Genomic DNA, 22,868 nt, shown 5'->3' on the forward strand with positions numbered 1-22,868 from the left:
AGGTTTAAAAATAGAAACACAGTTGCAACTAAAGATGTAATAAGTTCCTGGAGCAAAAGAACTCATTTAAATACCTTCAAACAGTTTAGAAAACTATTGTTTTGTTAGACACGTGAAGATTATCTAGTAAAAAATTAAGTTTTAGAGGAAAATACAAGAACTGTTGTAAAATTTGCCACTTTTTTTGGACTATTTATTCTGGTTTTCTCCTGTTTCTTAGAATCCAAAAAAAAATCAGAGAACAAACTAACCAGTCATGAAGTCTGTTCTGCGTCTCTGCACAGTCTGTCCAGCAGGGGGCAGTTTAACTCCAGAGAAATTCAGACACACGGTTGAGGGAGATTCCCGTCGTCCAATCAGATCGCAGGTTATTCTGGTCTCGACCAATCAGGTTCCGCGGTGGATGGGCCGTTATTGAAGATGCTTTTGGTGATGAGGGGGGCATGTGAAGCCAAGTGGTGGGACACTGGAGTTTCTCGCAGAGTCCCAGAAAGTTGTTCAGTCTTGGTGAAATCATGGTCTCCGCTTCTTGGCTGTTGCTGCTCGGCTTGTGTTTCTCGGCTTCGGCCGGCGGAGAGCAGCGAGGCGGCGGGAAGCCGTCGGAGCCGAGGAGGCTGCAGTCTGGAGGTGATGAGGAGCGACATGTTTTAGAGAGGACGGAGCTGTCGAAGCGCAGCGCAGCACTGAATGAACAGACATGTACAGCTCTGTCCGGAGTGGAGGCAGCCCTGCTCAACAACACCAACACTGTAAGTGACTTTACAGCAGGAATAATGTGACTAAACTCTGCAGAAGAATTCACTTGTTAACTCAGAGTTAGCTGCAGCTGCTGGAGGGGACTCATGCACAAGTCAGTTTGTGGTCACTTTTCACATGGAGCTGCACATTCACTCCACTGAAAAACATTGTATCATCACATACAAAAAAGTGGAATTTAAATAAGTATACGTGGATCTTAGAAGTTAAAACTATCTATAATAACTGGGACGATAAGTTGATTAATCGATTATTTGATCTGCAGAAAATTAATCGTGTACTATTAAGATGATCCAGTAACTTAAAATTGCCAAACATCTCATGATTATATCAAATTGGAGTATTTTCAGACTTTTCGTGTCTTGAAATTAGAACTGGAAACTGCTAAACTAGTTTTAGTATTTTTAATGTTTTAAATTTTTTTTGGGGGGGTATAGGCATTTTTAAAAACATTTTATAGATCAATTAGTCAATTACTCGAGAAAATAACCAATAGTAAAAAGTTATCGTTAGTTGCAGCCTGAATTGAATTTTAAATTTGTTTATATGAGTTCAGACAAAAAACACAATTTGAAAACGCCATTTACACACAATGTCTAGGTGTTCTCACAGTTTTTCAACCAGTCATTTAATCCAAAAGTCAAACTGCGATTCATCAAAATTGAAGACAGTATTAGTTAAACTTTCATGCTGCTTTCTTCGTATTTAATGCTTTTGTTTTAACTCTCGTGTCGTCCTGCGTGTCAGAATCGACCCGCTTTAAAGTTTTAAAATGTGGAGAAAAAAAAATATTTTTAAAGTGAAACTTCTGATGTCCACATTTTCAACATTTTTGGGAAATCTTTGAACATCTTTTGGTGGAAAAAAGGAAATGATAAAAATTTTCTTAAGAACATTCACAAAAAATCAACCAAAATCCAGCGAATTTTGCTGGATTTTGGTTGATTTTTATGTGAATGCTCTTAAAGAAAATATTAAAAGTTTTACTGATATATATGTAATCACTTTAGATATTTTTAGGATTTTTTTTGGAAGATTTTTACTCATTTTTTGTAAAATTTTTACAAGAATTTTCTTGCCAAATTATTATTATTATTATTATTATTATTATTATTATTATTATTATTATTATTATTATTGTTTTTAAATAAAACTTTTAAGGAAAACTTTTAAGGAATTATTGGAATTTTCTTCCTGAAGGTTTTGCAAATTTTCTGAAACTTGGGGAATTTTTTTGTTGAATTTTTGGATTTTTTTCAGACAAGGAAACAATATTTTTTTGGTGAATGTAAATGAGGACAACAGGAGGGTGAAAATGTTGGGGGGACAAAAGTTGCCCAATGGACTTCTAGAGATTGCCTGTTGTGTCAGACTGACAGTCCAAAACTTTACATCAACTACCAGTTAATCTAGCAGTTTTTTGATTGTTCAATGAATTGTTTTGTCTTTGAAATATTCCAGAAAAGGATCTTAGATTTGCTTGTTTTGTCTGAACAGCTTTACAAAACCTCAAGAGCCGCCACTGACTGTTATATAGGACAAAGAAATGCTGCAATTTCACGTGGCAGATGGTGAGACCAGAAAATATTTAGATTTTTTCTTAAAATAAATAACTGATGCATTAAATTAGTTATCAGCATAGTGGCAGATTACCTTAAGGTCGAGTTACTAATTAATTAGTCATTGCAGCTTTAAACCAACGTACAAGTAACAATACTCAGAGAAAAATAGCAAAACATGTAGAATTATCGTGATTCAGTAAGGATTTCTGACAATCTCTTCAGCTGTCTGTTACACTCTTTTTTTAAAATTGATCTGGATTAATGTAGGTCATCAGTCTCCGTCACAACCATTATGCCTGCTGACTCTGAGTTCTCATGCTCTGATGGACTAATGATGCCGGCTGAATGCTGAATGTAACCTCAGACATTCAGAGTTGTGTTCTTCCAATCTGGTAACACAAGGATTTTGGAGGTGGTCACATATGACTTTCAGTTTTTTTCTTGCATTTTATACGTGGGGTCAAGGTTAATCTGTTGCATGATGATGACATGCATGGTTTTAGAATCTTTAATGTCTGTTTTTTTTTTAGTTTTTGCCCCTTTGTTCCTATCTCGTTCATCTATTTCAGTCTTAAAGCATATCCTTTAATAGACCAAACAAGAAATTGTGTTGCTTCAGTGCTGAACATGCTGTAATAGGAAGTGCACCAAGAACAGCTCTGATGTCCTGGGGAATGTTCAGAAATAACAACTTTTTCCAAAGCCGCAGAGCTCCACGGGATCGTCGCCCTGTTGTGTGTGTGTTTGACGGAGGAAGCGGGCGTTGCATCATTGCTGTGGCTCAAACACCTGGGCCAGCCTCTGAGCATGAAAACGATTCGGCGTGCTCTCAGAAACTCCAGAGACTCCTCCCATCTGCTCTGGGCCTTTCTCTCTCACAGACATTCCCCAAGTTTTTTTAAGCAGAACTTGATCTGATCTCTGCTGTGGACTGATGTCTGAGTTCTCTTGTTATCAGCCCTGCAGGGTGGAGTGAGCGATTAGATCAGTAGTGTTATTACGCTCCTTACTTTCCAGATGGCTGTGTAAATTAGAAGATTAGACAAGTCTAACCTATTCCTTTCTGGGCTTCTTTTTGTGCTGTTTTAGTCCTGATAGACTACACAGGATGTGTTTTGTCAGCCAGCCCAGGTTTTGACTGATTTCCCAGGTTTTGCATGTTTTTGTGGGATTCATTCAGCTGACCCTGTCAAGTTTACAAACTAGCTTGCTGTTTCTTTTTTTTTTTCTTCTTCAGACTCTGACCCTTCCTCTTTCCCCTCTGGCCAAAAACAACGTAGAGAAAAAACATGTTCTGTTTTGGGGGTGAAGCGTAGCTGGGTCGCAGCCAGCTGTCAGAACACCCCGCAGCGGAGCTGATGTTCCACATGATGTGAGAGTGAGCTAAGGAAAGTATAGGTTTGTTGATACACAGGAAGAGACATCCAGTGAGAACAACAAAGTAGTAAAAGTAAAGAAGGCACATGTAGAATCAGAGGTAGACATTTACTTGGAATATTTATTCAGCCACAGAAGATGTAGAAATGAGGAAGTGTGTTTAAGGTCTGTGGTTGGAACTAAATGCATCCACAGTTCAAATAAATCAACAAGTTTTTATGAGAAAACATGTCAAAACATTGCTGAATTCACCTTCTCTGTCGCTGTTGTGCACCTTAGTAGACTGAATTTGAGTTCAAATTAACACCCAATTATTTTGTGGATTAATCAAATAATAGTTTCATTTGTAAAATATACAAAAATAGTGATCAGTTTTGTAAAGCTATCCACAGCCATGTTTTGAGGCTGTACTGGGGTACTGAGACTAACATACTGATGTTTGCAGGTGTCATATTTACTTTGCTGCCTTAGTTTGTTAGCATGCTATCATTTGCTAAATAACCTGCAACAAAAAGGGCAGCTAATGGCTAACAGGAATGCTATTTATTTTGCAGGTCATAAACCAAATTTGTGGTGATTCATGAAAAGTTAGTGAATCCCCAACATGGCAACTCCAACAGTTTACTCAAAGGTGGAAATTAATGTCTGGACTAGAAGTCGACTGATTATCTGCCTGACTGAGTATTGGATCCAATATTCAGCATTTTTCCGACCGCTGACATTTTTTAAAACCGATTTCTGATTAAATACATAAATTGTGGCTGTAGTGCAGCCGCTTTTCGCACTTTGTAGTCAGTCTGTGGTCTTGAGCAATACCCCAGCCACAGAACTGTCTGATTGGATGCATGTCAGGAGTAATTGCCTGTAAACATTGAAGGATAGCTGGGAAACGTCTCTTTTTGTTTAATACAAATCTGGAAATGGAGGAGGAAAAAGCCAGAATTCCACTTTTTGGGATTGTAGTCTGGCTGTTTTGTCTAAGACCGGTGTTATACTTTACATACCTGCCAATCTGTGAATGGTTCACTAGGATATATTTTGTCATTTGCCCTAGTCTATAAGAGTCCATGTGTCTACAATCAACTACGTTACAAGTACAGTAGTATACACTATGGAAAATAGGTGAATGCCATCTTTCCAGCAAACTAGAAAGTAGTATAAAGCCTTGACTAAACTCCATTAGGGATGTGCATAATGTCACACCTGATCTGGTCTGGAAAGGTGTGGTAGGAAGTGGTATTTCTTCTCAGACCAGTTGAATTACAGAATGCTGAAAGGCCAGTGTTGAATTTTTGCCTAATGATGCCAAAAATACTGCCTACCTCAACTAAAGTAAACAAAGGCATTTCAAATTCCTTGATTATGAATTATCGCTACTGGCCCTGAAAAAGCCAGTTTGTCTGTAAAGAATTTCTGGATGTCAAAGCATTTTACTATAAGCTAAAAATGTCATGATGGTGCCAGAGGAAGAGTCAAGGGATCGTTAAAGTCAGTAGGATTCATCAGCTGAGCATCATCGCTAAAATACAAAATCTAAATTGGTGTGGTCCATTTTTCTGTTGAGCAAATCCTTCAAGAAGGTAAACAAACTGGGCATGTGATCTCAATACTTTATAACTCTTCTAAATTAATTAATCAAATATATAGGCAGCATGGTTAGTTGCAGGTCTCTGCTTTTCTTCTTTTCTGTTTTTCTTTAACAATAAGAATCCAGTGGACGTTAATACAAGCCTGCTCTTCCTAAAAGCTGAGCCCAGCAGCACAGGCTCAGTCCACACAGCTTCATGTGTTAGATCTGAGTGTTTGACCTCCAAGTTTTATGTGTGTAAACATGGCTGAAGCAGAAAGTTAAAGCCCAGAGCAGAGGGAATAAGGAGCTCATTGTGTTGGCATCTGACCTCTGAGAGGACTTCACTGTGCTCCCACCCACCGACTGTGTGCGTTACTGAGTCAGCGTGGATATACAACATGTGTCTGTGCAGCTGCATGTGTGATCCTCCCTCATGCTACATTGTTGTGCACTGTTGAAAGTTGAAAGTACTGGCACACCTTGAATGCCAGAGTGTCCTGAGCTGAGCTGCGTAGGGAGATCAGAGGAGCCTTTTCAGACCAGGTCTGGACCCTTGAATGCAGCACGTGATGCAGCATGAGGTCATGTCTGGTTTGTGAGGCCACATCCAACTGGGTCAGGCACTTATCTCTTCATTTTGTTTGCTGACTAATGTATATCTATTTTACTCTTTTCCACTCCTTTTTTATTTGCACTACATGTCAGGACAAAGTAAGCCTTTGCTTTGCATAAACTACCTTTCTCAAACATCGGTCTATGAAATCTTACTTTGGACTCCTGATTTGAGATAAAACTCGCGTTTTCACTTGAATGCAGCTTCTAGCTGACTTGCTTAGTAATGTTGATTGTTTGGGTTTCAGACCCAGTGAACTGTAACTGGTCAAGTCAGCATTTGTCTACTAAGGGTTTCAGAGGAACAGATGTGGAAAACACCCCACTGGGTAAATTCAACGCAGGTGTACAAGCAGTTAACAGAAACATTTGCAAAGACCTGATCCTTAGAAAGGACACAACATGGAACCTGTTGACCTGCAGTGTTGCTGTGACCTGAGTATTAACATTTGCTTTTCAAATTGGATCTTAGAAGGTCATTCAAAAAGCGGCTTTTATGTACCTATGTGGTTGTTCTTTTATAATCCATGATTTATTAACCTTTATAACTTTCTCATTCTGCCTTTGTGCAGTTGCAGTGTTTGCATACACATAAAGGTAAATAAGGTAGAGCCTGAATGTGTTTTTGAGGCTTAAACAAACATTTTCATCAGGATCCCATGACGACGATATGTTATGTACTTGAGTGAGACATTTTGCACCTGAAAAACACACATATATATTCTCTCATGGGAGCAAACTATGCAATGGCAATGCTGTTTCAAATATCCTTTGAGGCAAATGGAGGATTCAGGAATCCAGGATGCTTTGCCATGGAAGTTTGCGCAGACATTCATGTTCTCCTCTGGATGAATTATAATAACTTGGTGATCCTTTAATTTCCTCTAACACCAGTCACAGGTCAACGTTTCAGTTCGTACAATATTGTGGTTTACGAGCAAAACGAAGCACACTCCCATCTGCCTCAGTTGTACTTGATTGATAGTTTGCATTCTAAACTACGGTGATGAACAAGGTAAACATTACAGCATTTTAACATGCTTCACTTTGCTGAAGTACAGCCTGAAAGAGCCACTAAATTGGCTGTAGTCTTGTTCAGTATTTTGTAGTTTTTTTTGTTTCTTACTTCACATGTTTTCTTATAATAATATGAATGTTATTCGGCCCATTTTTCTCACAGGCATAATAAAAACTGCAGTACAAGCATCAACAGCTTCTTTTATTTAGTGTGTAAAGAACATTATAAATCAGTAGATGTTTGGATGGAAAGCAGATAAATACTCCGTCTTCCCATTTATTTAGTTCCCACTACACCACAATGACTCTGACCAGTGATAATTTTGGGGTCAGACATCAGTTAGCAATATGAGGGGAAAAAATGGAGGAATCTTTTACTCAGTGATGATAAAAACAGCTTAAACCTCAAGTGCACGAGCCAAATCAGGCTTATTTTTAAATTTAAGGGAAAGAAAACAAACAACAGCATTTCCTTGGACAGATTAGAACCAGAAGCACCGAGGTTTATTTATTAGCGTGAGGGTTTTAGGAGAATGGCACACATGCGGCTTTTTTTTAATCTAATCAATAGATTAGCACATTACTGCATAAAACGAAGGGAGAAGTTGTCAAAATAATCAGAAAAGGGAAGAACAGATGGACACAGCAAGAGCGTGATGAAATGATTAATGCAGGAGAGATGGAAAGTTGTGTTCACGGACTTGGACAGCCGGGCAGGCCAGTTTCCACTGGACTTGTTTGCAAGGAGTTTCCAGCAGGCAGACGGCAGACCTGGTCATCTTCTGTGGCTTTATAGAGCCGTACACAGACTCTCCAGGGCTGCACTCACCTTGTAAACATCTCTGCATCCACCAGCTAAAGAGAGGAGGAGGAAAAACCTCCCTCAGATTCCAAACAATGTGGGCTGCGGCTAAACACGTCGCTCAAAAAGCCAGACACTTGAACGTCACCCTGGATGAATGGACGGGAATGTTGTTTGCAGTCAGAGCACTTGTTGTGAAAGAAAAGTTCAGGTCCAAACCGTTTCCTCTCTGTGCCTGTAGTATTATGTCACTCCAACTTGTTTATTATATTTTGAACTTTAAATCTCTCATAACCTGAGAAATATAGTAGTAAGTTAATAGTGAGGTAAATATTTAAAAACGTAACACATTCATCCCTTACGTGTGTTGTGTTTGCAGTGTTCAGGACATCAGCGACTGTCTTGTTCTCTGGCCTCAGCTTTGTCATTTAGTCAGGAATGTAGGTCACACACACAGAGTGCATCCAAATGGCCGACAGTATGGACAATTCATTCTGTCCTCTTAGTTTAGCGTGTAGAAAATGACAAAAACACGCACAAACTCTCTTGTGCGTGTTTTGTGTGTTTCGAAAAATATTCTTCACTCTTGTTAAGCAAGCAACATCCCACCAGACTCCCAGATATTTCAAATAGTCCTGTGTTGGCCAATGTGGCTGCTAGTCAAGAGACATTTTTCTGGAATTCCTCATTGATTGTTTTTCCCAGATTTGTGAAAATTGTAACTTCTGTTTGCTTTTTCTCTGCCGTTTCAGTTCACGTTTAAAGTACGGACCATGGGGTCACTGTCACTGGCCTGGGTGGGAGATGGATCAGGGGTGAGTTTGTCTATATGCTTAAAACTGTAAGGCTTGGAATGAGGGATGAATAGTTAATAAAAGTAAAATGTGTAACAAAATACCTTGACAAATGAAGCATTTTGGTCTTCGGAGAGATGACCTGGCCTACAAATCATACTCTCCATAAGTGAACATGTTTGTTGAGTACAGACTTTTTTTTTTTTTTCCAGTGGAGAAGAAATTCAAAAAATGCAAATGCAATATTGATCAGATAATTGCAATTTAAATCTTTTGCACATTGTTCAGCTTTAAGTGTGATATTTTTTTAAAAAGAATCCAAGATTATGTACATATTGCTGTCTAACTGTCTCCTATCAGGTGCTGCTGGTGTTGACGACGTTTCAGGTTCCTTTGTTCATGATGCGTTTTGGCCAGTCCAACCTCTACAGGAGGTGAGAAGTGCCTCATTTCTGACAGCACACCAACTGAAAATGGATTACTAAATGTTTGGCCCTTACAACAATCTGAGGCTGTAACTGTAACCTTGTCTATATGTCAGTGAAGACTATGGGAAGACGTTCCAAGACGTGACTCATCTGATCAACCACACCTTCATCCAGACAGAGTTTGGCATCGCCATCAGTCCAGATCAGTCAGGGAAGGTGAGCCGTGCTGGGAAGTCAGACCTGGTTTATGTTTATTAATATTTAAATGATAAAGATGCAGCACATGCTTTAGTTTTGTCTTATGCAGTGAAACATCTTCAAAGCTTTGCTCTACTGTGGGTTAAAGAAAAACATTTCTCACTGCTCTCCTCTGAGTAGAGCTGCAATGATTGATTACTTTTATTTTCAGTAAAGCTGCTTCTAATTTTTTTTCTATTTCTGTACCGTTTGCCTTTAAAATGTGGGAAGGTTGAGGAAAATGCTGGGTTTATTGTCCCAGATTTCAAAGTGACATCTCCAAAACGTTTATTTTGTCTAATCAACTGTCCAGAACCTTAAAATATGACAGGTTTAGAAATCAGGAGTCACAAACAGTTGTATTGCCAAGTAGGTTTTTACATATGAGGAGCTTACCTCGGTGTTGTAGTGCATAACAGTACACGCTAGCATATGGATTTTTAAAAAGTGTTGCAAGTCAGTGGACAATCAGTGTTACAATACAAATAAGAATCAAGTGTTATAAGTCTAATTACCAGCAAGTGTCATCAAAGGACTATAGGTTGTGAAAAGGAACAGAAATACTTCCAGTGTACAAAAATGTGCAAAGTAATTGCCTGAGAAGGTGTGTGAGGTTACATAGTATATAATGTAAACAACTTTTAGTGACATAAAATGCAAAAAGCTGCAAATCCTCCCATTTGTGAAGCTGTACCTGAAGAATCTTTGGTGTTTTTGTGTGCACAGTGATTTAAAGATTTTCTTGTTTAAGCGGTGCAGAATTATTTTCTGTCAATTTAATTACTTGACTGATGATTTAGTTTCTCTGTTTGGTTTCAGGTGATCCTGACTGGTGATGTGTCAGATATCGGAGGGTTTCGACTGTTTCGCTCTCAGGACTTCGGCCTAACCTTTGTTTCAAATGACCTGCCATTTGAGCCCCTCATTCAGATGCTGTACAACCCTGGAGACTGCAACACACTTCTGACGCTCAGTATCACGGTAGCAGGGATCAATCTGTCAGGAATTTATAGTCGTAGCACAGTTTGCTAAAGTTAACCTACTTAGGTGTCCATCTTAAATGGATGCTACACTTGAATTTCAGGCTGTTGAATTCTCAATAAGGCATCAGTGAATGTTCAGAAGTACATGAAACTCTTTTACTGACTAAGCTTTTTTCCCCTTCAGTCAGAGCTGTGGCTATCTGAGGACTTTGGCGCCACCTGGAGGAAGATCCATGACAGTGTGTGTTTGGTCAGATGGTGAGAATTGACTTTTACATCCCGAGTCACACTGTGATTAAATTCCAAACACACACTTGAATGCATTAGTGTTGGTACTAAACATGTAGCAAATGACATAGACCAAACATTAGCAACTTTAAGAAAATTATTTAGAGGGGCTGAACCTCATTTTTGGCCCTTTGTGTTTTGACTGAAGGAAATTACAATTGACTGATATGCCAGTATTGATCATAAACATGATATTTAAAAAATAAAGTATTGCTATCATGTTAATATTACACATATGATTATGTTGTAAATGTCTGAGCACCAGTAACTACCTGGTTGACATACAGTACAGGCATAATTGCAGATCCTCTCAACATCCCTACACTCTGTTATTATTATTACACTATTTTGAGTGTAATTAATTGGCCAAAAAAGATAAGAAATGACTGATACCAATTTATTTTTCTACTCGTCCATAAATATTGTGTTAATGTCATTATTGTAAATACCTGGTCACAGTAGTTATGTAGTGAAAATCAGATATTTTGGCAAACCTAAATAAACTGTGTCTTACTTAGGATCCCTGGTGTCTATTTTTGAACCAAGATCTCCTAAATAAATAATAATTACCAGTGTCACTGACTGAGCAGCTCTGTGACTGCAGAAGGGCTTCAAGCACAGGTTGAGTTGTGCATCATAGTGCAGGTTAACGCTTTATGGCACTTTAGCTTTATTTTAGTTGTATTATAATGTGGAATAAAGTGAAGACAACAGTTAAGCAGTGAAAAAGGACTGAGTATTGGTCAAGTAAAGACTAAAATAGTACAGTTTGTCAATTGTCTGCATCAAACACTGTAAACTGACCATCATTGGCAAGAAGCAAAGCCGCTTTGTCCATGTTTGTTGCCACACAGTCTAATTGTGCATCTTTGCTTCTCGTAAAAGAGAACTGTGTGTGTTCTTTGTCCAATGTTGTTTTTCCAGCTGTCTTCCTCACCACACTTCTGATCACTCTCCTGACTTTGGTTTCATTTGAGCACCAGAGTTCACATGAGGTTGTGGTGTCAGCCTGCGGTTGTTAGCACTGCATTGTGGGAACATAGCGATAGCTCTGCATGACCACAGCTGTCATTTAGGCCTCAAACTAAATTAACTGCAGAGCAAGGGAGCTGAGGTTGCTGTCAGAGTGAATCATGAGTCAGCAGAGGCATTCTTATTCAGCCCGCAGTCCTTGAACCAGCAGAATCTGTTCAGTGTGAAAACCTTCATTCCCTTTGGCAGCAAACAAAACCAGAGAGAGCTTGGAGTGCAGCCTGAGGAGGAGGGTTTATGTGTGCCTGCTGTGTACAGCACTTTGAAGAAACCATAACCATAATCTGTGATTTCTACAAATTCCAAAAATGGATTTACATCTGAACTTGCACAACTTCGAGATGTTAAAAAATGTGAGCACAACTAGGTTTTCTCCCACTGATTCCTGCCTTCACAGTTTCTTTTTCTCACACACAGGGGCCCAAAGAACAGCATTTACTTTACAACTAATAACAATGGATCTTGCAGTAAGTAAAGATGACATCATCCCCATTTGTTAACGTATTAAAAATTTAATAATACATTCAGTAACCTCACTTTCTTCCTGTTTAGATGACAAAGGAATGTTAGAGTTGAGGAAGACAGTCGACTATGGTAGAAGTTTCCAGACCATCGCAACGAGAGTTTACTCCTTTGTACTGGGAGGAAGATTTGTTTTTGCTTCCATCATGACTGGCATGGTGCGTGTATGTGTGTTTGTGTGTGCAATGTGTCTGTCAGCATAAATAGTAACAATATATATTCATGTGTACACTCATTACATTAAGAAGCAAAGATTGTATAGGGTCTCCAAGAGTGCAAAAAAACTACGTGGTGTCTTGCCGTTTAAATGGTTTATGACATCTGGCATTAAGTCTATGTCTGGATATCCTATCTGGATAACTTAAAACACATGCTAATGCAAGGTGTAAATGCTGACACTGTGATCAGAATGCAATTGGATCAGTGTGACCACATCTGGAGTTGGTCTGGCTCATGTTGTGATCTGATCTCAACCAGCTGTATGTGCAATCTGTACAGAGTGACAAAATTCATAGGAAAAAGATCTACCCAGCAGCTTGAAACATCACCTGACTTTCCTCTGGTTTAACATGCAAGGAAACAGATAGATTAAGTAGATGTGAGTAGAAAGTCTCATTTTTCCATTCACATGGTTTATCTGCACCCCCTGTACACATATATTATCTTTGACTTGAAGCTCCATCACTAATAATGCTTTAATATATTTCTCAGCACTTCACAAGTTATGTTTTTGTGTGTTCCTTAGGGTACAGAGCGGATGATCCATGTGTCAGTGGACGGAGGTGAGCTGTGGAACATGGCTCAGCTTCCCACAGTCAACCACGAGCAGTTTTACTCCATCCTGGCAGCCAATCAGGACATGATCTTCATGCATGTGGACGACCCTGGAGGTTAGAACTGTTGATGGTTGATGTGGATGCTGATGATGTTGCTAATTACTGATGGTGCGGATGATTGACAGTAATCTTGATAACTCAAAAATACAACCTTCAAACACACATCCCGCTTAAAGGTGAAGTCAGCAGTTCTGGGGAAAGATTGTTAATATTTGAATTCAGCGTCCAAACAAACACATCCTGCCTTCAGAAGCAGTGACTCTCAAATTCATGGACATACATGGCCAAGTAACAACACTAACAACTGGCTAGCTGACTAGTAGAGAAATATGGCGTAAAGTAGTATCTGCAAGTGAAGGTCATTATATCGTTAAGAAAATATGTAGCAAATGTTATTTTACAGTAGCAAGTGTGACAATAAGCCTGTCAATATTTAAGTTAGTGTTGAAGCCAATGCTTTTCTAAGCCAAAGTCTAGGTACATAGCATATTGAAATTTTAGGCTAGCTTAGCATATGTATCACTAACATCATTGCTACAAGCTTTGTCAGTAACAGTAACTTCAGAATGGCGTTTTATGTAATAAAATCGAAACTCTGACTAGTCAGTCTAATTCTAGCTATTTTGAGTATCCAAGTATTAACTTGGTAAAATGATGGTGCCAGTTTCTGTAATGACATCAGAATCTACAGCGAGTGGGAGGCTGTTGTGTCTTCTTTTTTCAAACATGCATGTCAGTGCAGCCTGACGCCAAAGTTCTAGTAAATTCTGACCACAAGTGTCTAATGAACGAAGCTCTCCTTTTCCATAAATTCCTTATCGATAAACTCAGAATTACAGATACCTCTAGCTGTTGCTTTGATTAATTACAATGATATTACATGTTGTCCTGAAGAAAACATTTGACAAGTCACACTTTAATTACAGCTTGTCAAAATAACATTATTGGTGTCTGTAATTGTAAATCTGAAATGGTCAAAATCAGCTATTAAATGTTACAACAGCTTGCTATATACTAGTGGCATTTCGATTTTTATCTTACGATGCAGCAGTTCTACAGAAGAGCACCATTGACAGAGCATATGAGATTTGCCATTTACACAGGTCACCAGGATAATATCTCTGAAGTTGTTTATGTTTTATCGCTATTCTGGTGTAGCTCCATTCGTTGTTGGTGAGGATGTAGATAAGGAAAAGGCAGAGGTTAGAGTGCAGCTGGTTCTAGCAGCCTGAGCACTGTTGATCTACAATCTGTACAGATGCTGCAGCTTCAGAGACTGTCTGGTTGCTGATTGGCTGAAATAGTGTTTTTTTTAGTCCGTGAGGAGATATTTACTAGATTTGACAGTAGGTGTATTGAATTGAGATCACTGACTCCACCTTTAAGTATCCTTTAAAAGCAAAGAAAACCTTGAAGCTGCAATAGATTTCTCCTTGGAGATCAGTAAATGTATCATAGTGTATAATCCAAAACCATCTGCTGTTTCTGTGTGTGCATTGTGAGGAGCAGACTCTGGTGTTGGAACTATTTATGTGTCAGATGACAGAGGAACTGTGTTCTCCAAGTCTCTGGAGCGCCATCTCTACACAACCACGGGAAGTGACACTGACTTCACTGCCATTGCTTCACTCAGGGGCGTCTACATGACCAGCGTACTCACAGAGGGTTGGTTAACACAGGGTTTAATATGCTCCTCCACATTTATTCCTCAGTAATTATTTTAGGAAGCACTACATATACATTGCATTTGATCCTAATGTCTCACTCACCGAAGTTCGCAGGTGTCAGAACAGCTTGTACTTTGCTCTGCTGTTTACTAATTTTCAAGATTATACCACAATGATGCACATTTAATTAAATGGGTTTTAGTCAGTTATAGGTTAAAGTTGGATTATTTTTTTATAGTAATGCAATTGCAAATGTAGGGACTTTCCGTTCTTGGTGCAACGGGAAACTCCAGCATGAGAGAATGAGTCAGCTCTTTATGATATTTGATTTTTCTTTTTTGTGAATTCAGCATCTTTTTTGCTCAAATTGAATACTCCATCAAGACACACTGAAAGATTTGTTTATAATCCCTCTTATCTCTAAAAATAGATACAGTAGAGTTAATATGAACTGACATCGATTACTTATCTCAAGCAAATTTAGATGGATGCAGTTTGATTTTCTTACCATTGTAAAATAAACTGAAATTATTTGCTGCTGGGAAGGCAGGATATTTATCTATAAACGTATGAATTGCTTTGGATTATTGGTAGGAGAAGGGTAGTGCTGATATTTTATTGTGTGCACTTTATGGGCTGCAAATGCAAAATGTCTACAGGGGCCTTGATAGTAGTGAAAGTTACAGGCTTTCCATTGTGTTGTTTTTGCAGACGATGCAGTGGAGACAGTGATCACATATGACCAAGGAGCAAAGTGGGAGACGCTGCACAGACCACAGAACAGCCACTGTAGCACCGACACTGCCACCAACAGACCAAACAGAGTGAGACACACTAATATTGCACATAATTTTTTGTTTTAATATGAGGTTTTATTGTCTCAAATAAACTGTTGTTCCAAACACACTCATATTAAATATGCCATGTAAGCGTAGGGTGCAAGTGCATAAGCGGTAACGTTTATCAGAGCATGCACCAACATTAGCCTTGTTTTGGTGCCTTTACAGTGCAGACTACACATCCACGCCTCCTACAGCACCACCATGAGGATGAACGTCCCCATGCTCCCTCTCTCACAGCCCAACGCAGTGGGCCTCATCCTGGCCCACGGTAAAACACACAAACACACACAAGCTGCCCTCAACACAATCATTTTACTGAATGCTATTTACACCGTCTTCCTCCCTTCCTCCAGGCAGCGTTGGAGATGCGGAGTCAGCTCTCTCACCTGATGTGTACGTGTCTGATGATGGGGGCTACACATGGCTGTTGGCCCTCAGAGGACCTCATCACTATGCCATCCTGGACTCTGGAGGCCTGCTGGTCGCCATGGAGCACTCCAACTCGCCTGTCAACCAAATAAAGTCAGAGTAGCTCTTACACATTAAACTCATTTAAGGGTAGAGTTAATTGTATTTTATAGTTCTTTCAGTTTATTTTGTACTAATTGGGCTTCCCCATTCCATTGTTCCTACCCTCTTTAGGTTTTCAACAGATGAAGGGCAGTGCTGGCATACGTACAACTTCACCAATGACCCACTTCACTTCAGCGGCATGGACAGTGAGCCCGGCTCTCGCTCCATGAACGTCAGCCTGTGGGGCTACAGGAACGACTTCAGTAAATGGGTGGTAATCACAGTAGACTTCAGGAAGCTCCTCACCAGAGACTGTGAGTTTTGTGGGAAAAGGTATTTGATGGCTGTTACGGCAAGTGTGTTTTTATTTAACATTAGCATGTGTTCTTGTGCAGGTAATGAAGGAGACTATGTACAGTGGCTGGCTCATTCTGCAGACCCAAGCGGATCTAATGATGGCTGTGTGCTGGGCTATAAAGAGACCTTTTTACGCCTGAGGAAAGACTCTGTCTGCTGGAACGGGAGGGACTATGCAGTCACTAAGAAGCTGTCTCCCTGTCCATGTACAGTGGATGATTATCACTGGTATGTCCTTGTTTTCTCCATTTTATTTCATGTAAAAATGTGAAATATCCTAGTAGACTAAGTCCTTTCTTCATCTTGCATGTGGTGTATTCATGAGACTGCACATATATGCATTTTTTTGTTTATGTAATGGATTATTAGCAGACTTTTTAACAAGAGCAGCACAATGCATTTTCCTGACGAGAGACTGGATTTTGATTTTTACATAAGTACACAAGTTTGATTTGCCTCATAAAATGCAAATATACAGTTGGATGCAAAAGCTTGTGGACCCCGGGGCAAACTGCATATTTGTATGTTTCATTAAAAGAAGCAAATACAACCCCTGCAGCAAACAGACATAAAAAAACATCTCTTTACTTGTCACTGTTCTTAAAGATTTTAAGTTCATGAAGTAAAAAGTAACAGTCCTGTAGTATTTGAGTAAAGGCCATTTTTAATGTCTATTCACTGCAGTAATTTATTTACTTATTGTTGCCCAAACGTCTGCATTCAGCACTACAGTTTTGCAGGGATGACTGAGCTTTGTCTTGCAGTGACTTTGGGTATTATCGACCAGCGAACAGCTCAGAGTGTGTGGAGCAGGAGGAGATGAAGGGCCGTCCTTTGGAGTTCTGTTTAAATGGGACTACTGAGCAGCTGCAGACCAGTGGGTGAGGATGTTCGGCATTTTTACCAAGAAACTCTTAGTAACCACAATAAATTCTAATACCGTGACATATGGCAAAGCATATACATATGAACATCTTATATAATGGTGTCAGGCTAAAATGAGACATAGATGCGCTCACGCATAAGAGACATAGGACACAGAATACAAGACTTAAGGGTCGTCTTAGACATGACATGTAGACTTCCTATCCCCTACATAAACCTTTTTCAGACATAGGATACATACTATTGCTGGCTTCATTGCTGGCCTGTTAAAGTGACAGCATTCAGTCATTCACACAAAGCTCCCTTTTCAGTTATTGTTCCTCACAGCTTCCTTCAGATATAAATACCACAATGACAGAGAGAGCCACGATATGAGTGCAGCATTTCTTACACATGCAATATTTGACAATTAATATACAATAATACACTAATAAACAAAAGATTGCATATAAATTCACTATTTCAAGCCATTTAAACTATTTCTATGAAGTGAAGAAAGTATAGTGTGGCTTACTGTTCCTGTCTCCACATCAGGGATCATTTATAATTTTAAGTAATTAATGAAGTTACTACTGTTGTTTAATGCACGTAAATATGCACAACTGTCTCAAACTGGATCCTGCTGCAGTCAAATACTGTAGGTATGTAATTAACTCAGAGAATAGACTCCTACAAACAGCTAGAAACAACAAACTGAACTTCAGCTCCTGTTATCATTTTGTCAAAACTCAGATTACATTCATTATTGGTGAATCTCATTGATCTGATCTGATAAAGGTTTATTTTTCTGGATATTTCATTTTGTAATAGATGTGAATTTGCAGGGCAGTGTGAACAAGAAAGGTGTTTTGACAGGTTTGGCACATAAACTGTGTCATACACTCTCTGTGATATTTTTTTGGCTAATATTGGTTAGATATGGAAAAAGCCTGTCATAGATCTTGAGCTCCCAACTTAATGTGACAGCTGACAGTTCAGATTTGTGCTGTGTTGAAAACGTTTAGATCCAACCTAATAAGACTGCCTTTGTGACTTTTAATGAAAAAATTACCTGGGTGTTCCTTTAGACATAAAGCTGACATGATCAGATTCCTTCACAATAATTAAAAGATGATGGTTGTGTACTGAATGTTTTCATTTGTGCAACTCTTAGGCCTTTAAATCTCACTTCCTTAGTAGGATGAACATTATCTTTAGTTTACCAGTTATATTGTGTTGTGTTCTTTTTGAAGAATTTTGTCCTGCCTTTCATGTCTTTCTTTCTGTTCACATTTAAGCTACCGGAAGATTCCAGGAGACCAGTGTGAAGGAGGCTTCCAGCCAGACAGAAAGGAGACCGACCTGAGGAGGATGTGCACTAGTAACGCCCTCCATCCCCATTCTCTGGTCAGTTCTTACTATGAAAATGAGACGAGTTAAGCTAGATACTCAGTAGAATAGAATCTGTCTGTATTTTGGGACAACTTAAGTTGCAAAAAAAAGCACATCAAGATGATGAGAAGAAAAGAAAAAAAAATTTCTGTTTGTTTCATGTATTAGTTTAACCCTCTGAATCCCAAAACCTACCAGCAGATTTAAAAGGCTCATGTCTTTACATAAACCACCAAAATGGCCCCATTAATTGGAGCCGGAAATGGTTAAAAACTAGTAATAGTCAAATTTTTGAAAGTTAGATAATCATGTGTGACATAGTGGTGTGTCAGGAAAATCTAAGCTTAACAATGATATTCCATCAAAATCACTTTACTGTACACGTTGCATTTACAAATGTCCTAAAGTGAAGCATTTGCATCAAACACATGCTGTACAAAACTAAAATCAAGAAGCTATGCGTGACTCCGCTGGAACTAACAGTTGCATCACAAAATGTATGTGATTATTCAACTTAACTGCAGGCTGTGTTTACACAGAGCAGATAAGGGGACAAGTATGGAAATAAACTAGAACGATAAATGGCAAAATAAAACACAATTAATAAAATAAATGCAGCATGGCTCAAAAATGTCACACAGAGCAGCAAGTTGTCAGCAAGTTTTTGAAGGAAAATATTTATGCTATATGGAGCCACTATAATTTTCCAGTATTAGTAACGCCTGTGGATATATGGAAAAATGTTGTACATCCAGGTTTTTTATTTTTTATTTTTTGGTAAGATGAATTATAAAAGACATTCAAGTTTAATTTTTTAAAATGGCTTATGGCATTATAATTTTGTCATACTGCAGAAAATATATTTTTGATGTCTCTCTACTTCCAGTCATGGACTTTACATTGCAGTGAAACAGTGACAGGAGTAGAAAACACCCTGGCACTGTTTGGGGTTCAGAGAGTTAAGAAACATTACAGGCTCCTCATCACAGATCTGATGGTGATGTTGCCACAGTTCTTCCTTTTCGAGACTATTTGCTTCATGGATGTCATAATTTATAAGATCTAAATGATTCATAAGTGTTATACATCTGTTTCACTGCCATTTGTCACATTTTGTTTTTAGGAATATGCCAACTTTTCCATGTCAGCTAAGCGTAAAAACATTTTTGCAATGTATTTTCCTTTCTTTTTTTTTTTTTTTAAATTTCCTGCTTTTCCACTCAAGTTTTTATGATGTACAACTTGCAAATTCATTTGGTTGAAAACAAACTATTCAAACTATTCAAGCTCGGGTGGTCTGAGCAATGCCAGTATAGTTATTGTGTGCATAGTGATACAGTGTTTCACGTTTCGGTAATATAATCTCAGTATATCTTTGAGTCACGGTACGTCATCCTTCCCTAATTATCCCACGTGTGAGTGCATTTACATATAATCAGAGAAAGCTCTCTTTGTCTCTGGGGTTAACAGAGTGAAAACAGTTCAGCAAACACTGCTGTCATCGTGATGGTTGTCATAGCGATCCTCCTGTTGAGTGCTGTCGCAGGTGTTTGGCTGGTTAAGAAATACGTCTGCGGAGGACGGTCAGTTAACCTGTTTTTCATCTCACCACCTACACCCAGAAACACTGTGCACACTTCACCCATGTTTGTGTCTAACGCCCACCGGTATGTTTTCATCAGGTTCCTTGTGCACCGATACTCTGTTATGAGGGAACATGTTGAAGCTAACAAAATAGAGGGAGTAGATGATATTGACACCCACTACATGGAGACAGGAAAAGCACAATATAATGAAGATTCAGACCAGGTATGTGATACTGTTTAAAAGGCTCTATTTTTTTATTAAATTTTTTTTATTTTCTATTAATTTTATTGTTTGTGTCTCCTCATAGGACCTCTTAGAATAAGATTTCTCCCCAATCAAAGGCTCTTCAAGACTAAATCTAATGCAGTCTTTCATGATGCCTGGGCATTCCTGTTGCTCCCACATGCTGATTAACATCTGCTTCTCACTTCTCGCTATCCCCTGGTGGCTGGAAGATTCAGCAGCAGCGGGGCCACTTATTATGTTGCTTCCTTGTACCAGTTGAGGCTCCCACAGACAGGAGGAGGTGGTGGTTTAGGGTGGAAAGGAGGGAGGGGGAACAAACCCAGTGCAAAACAGAAGAAAGCTTCTGGAGTCCCTGGAGAGCTTTTGTTTTCTCTGTCACAGAAAGTTCTGTAAAGACCGTTGAGTGTGAATATGTGCCCTGTTGTGCTCTGTATGACTGCTTTCATGTTGACCCAAGAAGAGACGGCCATGCACTGCAGAGGCACAACACAGATGCTGCAACTTGGATATACAGATTGTGTTTTTAAGCATTAGGGAACAGCCAAGACACAGAATACAGAAAATTATCAGTACTCTTGCTTAGAGTTTTTACCTGCTGTCAGTTAACTTGTTTTTGTAAATGGAAAACTTGCAAGATACAGTCCTATTGTGCATGGTGGACCTTTTAAACATTTGTTCTTTTTAATTTCACCAGTCACTAAAATTTGGCATAGCAACAAGTTTCCTAGCAACTGCTGTGATTGGCAGTACGTCTTTTTTTTGTTTCTGGTCACTGTTTTTCACTAGAGTTGCTTCTGTGGATCATGACAGGTAAAAACTGACTAGAATATTAACAGAATCCCATCAGGTGATGCACTTTAGATGTTACACTCTTTTGACTTTAAACAAAACTCTAAAAACTATTTGTGAAGACAGTTATTTCTCATTGTACATCCGTCTGACAATTTTCTGTACATAGGACATATTTCATCAATCCATCCATCCATCCATCCATCCATCCATTCATCCATCCATCCATTATCTATAAACCACTTAATCCTCATTAGGGTCATGGAGGGGGGCTGGAGTCTGTCCCAGCTGAATTAGAGTGAAAGCAGGGGACACCTGGACATGTCACCAGTCTATCACAGGGCTACACATAGACAAACAAGCACTCTCACATTCACACCTACGGACAATTTAGAGTTATCGATTATCCTCAGCACGTTTTTTGGACTGTGAGAGGAAGCCGGAGTACCTGGAGAAAATCCATGCATGCACAGGGAGAACATGCAAACTCCACACAGAAAGATCCCCGGCCCAGGCCAGGACAAGAAACGGGGATCTTGTAGCTGTGAGGCGACGGTGCTAACCACCGAGTCACTGTGCAGCCCCAGCACATATTTCAGTTATCAGGAAAAAAATATTTATGCCAACATGTTTGTTTTTATCATTTTACCCGTCTTTAACTAAATTAAACCGATTAAAAAAGAGACCGGAACATTAAAATAAGTACAAATATTTTGTAGATAGATGCAAATTAAAAATAGAAAATGCTAATCTTAGAAGAACTTGTACCTATTATTAGGTGTTTTCCTTCTCAGAATAGGCCTTTTGCGGTTTGACTACACAGAAAAATAGCACAATCTGCCTGGGTACAGATAAAGGCGATGAGTCTGTGTTACCTTGTTTCATTGAAATCTATGCATTTTCCTGTGATGTCTGACCATTTTAGAATTGCAAATGTTGATTTTGCTTGAGTAAATGAAGTATTTAACAAAGCTGGTTTAAACTTTATTTTTTTTAATGTTGAAGCCTGTCCAGGAAAATTCTTGATTATCAGCAAACAGATCAATATTGAAGCCAAGTGAACTATGTTTTCACTAAATTACAAAATTTTGTTTCTCATAGACCATTCATATATACTTTTCAACAAATAGAAATACAGCAGCATGTAAACAATGACAACAGCAAAATTTTAACTGTGTGATCAGTATATCAGCCTCCAAGAACAGTAATAAAAGATGCCAGCCTTTCAGTTTGAGTGCCTGGTGAAACTTTTGATGTAAATGTTAAAAGGGCCTGTCATTATTGTGAAGTTATACAATGTCAAATTTTTTAAATGCAGTGCAGCTTAATGCAGCCAATATGTGGTGAAAGACTTGAATTATTGCCAAAGCACTTTGACTGTCTTCTAATTTTAGAGGTGAGGTTGTAAAGGTGAAACCGAACCTTGGCCCAGCATTGTATGAAGGTAATTCTAACTCAGACCCTTTACTTGAACTTTATCCTTTTTTTTGTTTGTTTTTTGCTTAACAAGATGCACCAGTATGTTGCCATTGTTGTGTTTCATGTAGTTTTTTTGTATTTGGCTGATACTTCTCGTATCAGCAAATACCCATATGCATTCGTCTAATGATCTTAATGCAGGCACAGTTTTTAAGTCATCAAAGTAATGAATAACAGTGTTTTTATAGAGCAGTACAAACACTTCTATGATCATGCTGATACTGCTATTGGTGCAACCCACATACATAATCTCACTGATGTTACAAAATGTTCAGATTAATGTGTCTGTTGCCCATAAAGAGCTTATACTTTATAT

At 38.8% G+C, this 22,868-nt stretch overlaps 1 protein-coding gene across 2 annotated transcripts; it reads left to right on the forward strand.

Moving 5' to 3' along the window:
- Positions 1-444: 444 nt before the first annotated feature.
- LOC111587439 (sortilin-like) lies at positions 445-22,862 on the forward strand. 2 transcript variants are annotated; one of them, XM_023297403.3, is made up of 20 exons: positions 445-749; positions 8,449-8,511; positions 8,851-8,924; positions 9,032-9,134; positions 9,975-10,136; positions 10,323-10,396; positions 11,876-11,925; positions 12,011-12,138; positions 12,726-12,870; positions 14,326-14,481; positions 15,195-15,307; positions 15,491-15,593; positions 15,679-15,847; positions 15,968-16,152; positions 16,234-16,423; positions 16,960-17,076; positions 18,358-18,466; positions 19,922-20,034; positions 20,134-20,260; positions 20,346-22,862. In XM_023297403.3, the coding sequence occupies exons 1-20, from the start codon at positions 516-518 to the stop codon at positions 20,358-20,360; spliced, it is 2,430 nt and encodes an 809-aa protein (XP_023153171.2). In that variant the 5' UTR covers positions 445-515; the 3' UTR covers positions 20,361-22,862. The 2 variants fall into 2 exon arrangements, with proteins under 2 accessions (XP_023153171.2, XP_035798403.2); XM_035942510.2 differs by lacking the exon at positions 14,326-14,481.
- Positions 22,863-22,868: the final 6 nt, after the last annotated feature.

Source organism: Amphiprion ocellaris, unplaced genomic scaffold, assembly GCF_022539595.1.
Source record: "Amphiprion ocellaris isolate individual 3 ecotype Okinawa unplaced genomic scaffold, ASM2253959v1 Aocel_unscaffolded151, whole genome shotgun sequence".
NCBI classification, from domain to species: domain Eukaryota; kingdom Metazoa; phylum Chordata; class Actinopteri; family Pomacentridae; genus Amphiprion; species Amphiprion ocellaris.

What these genes read in the sequence shown, in the direction of transcription:
- LOC111587439 (XM_023297403.3), top strand. Translation starts at nt 516, where the DNA reads ATGGTCTCCGCTTCTTGGCTGTTGCTGCTCGGCTTGTGTTTCTCGGCT. An exon ending in CCACCAACAGACCAAACAGA is followed by an intron (nt 15,308 to 15,490) that starts GTGAGACACACT and finishes GTGCCTTTACAG; the next exon opens with TGCAGACTACACATCCACGC. An exon ending in GGGCCTCATCCTGGCCCACG is followed by an intron (nt 15,594 to 15,678) that starts GTAAAACACACA and finishes CCCTTCCTCCAG; the next exon opens with GCAGCGTTGGAGATGCGGAG.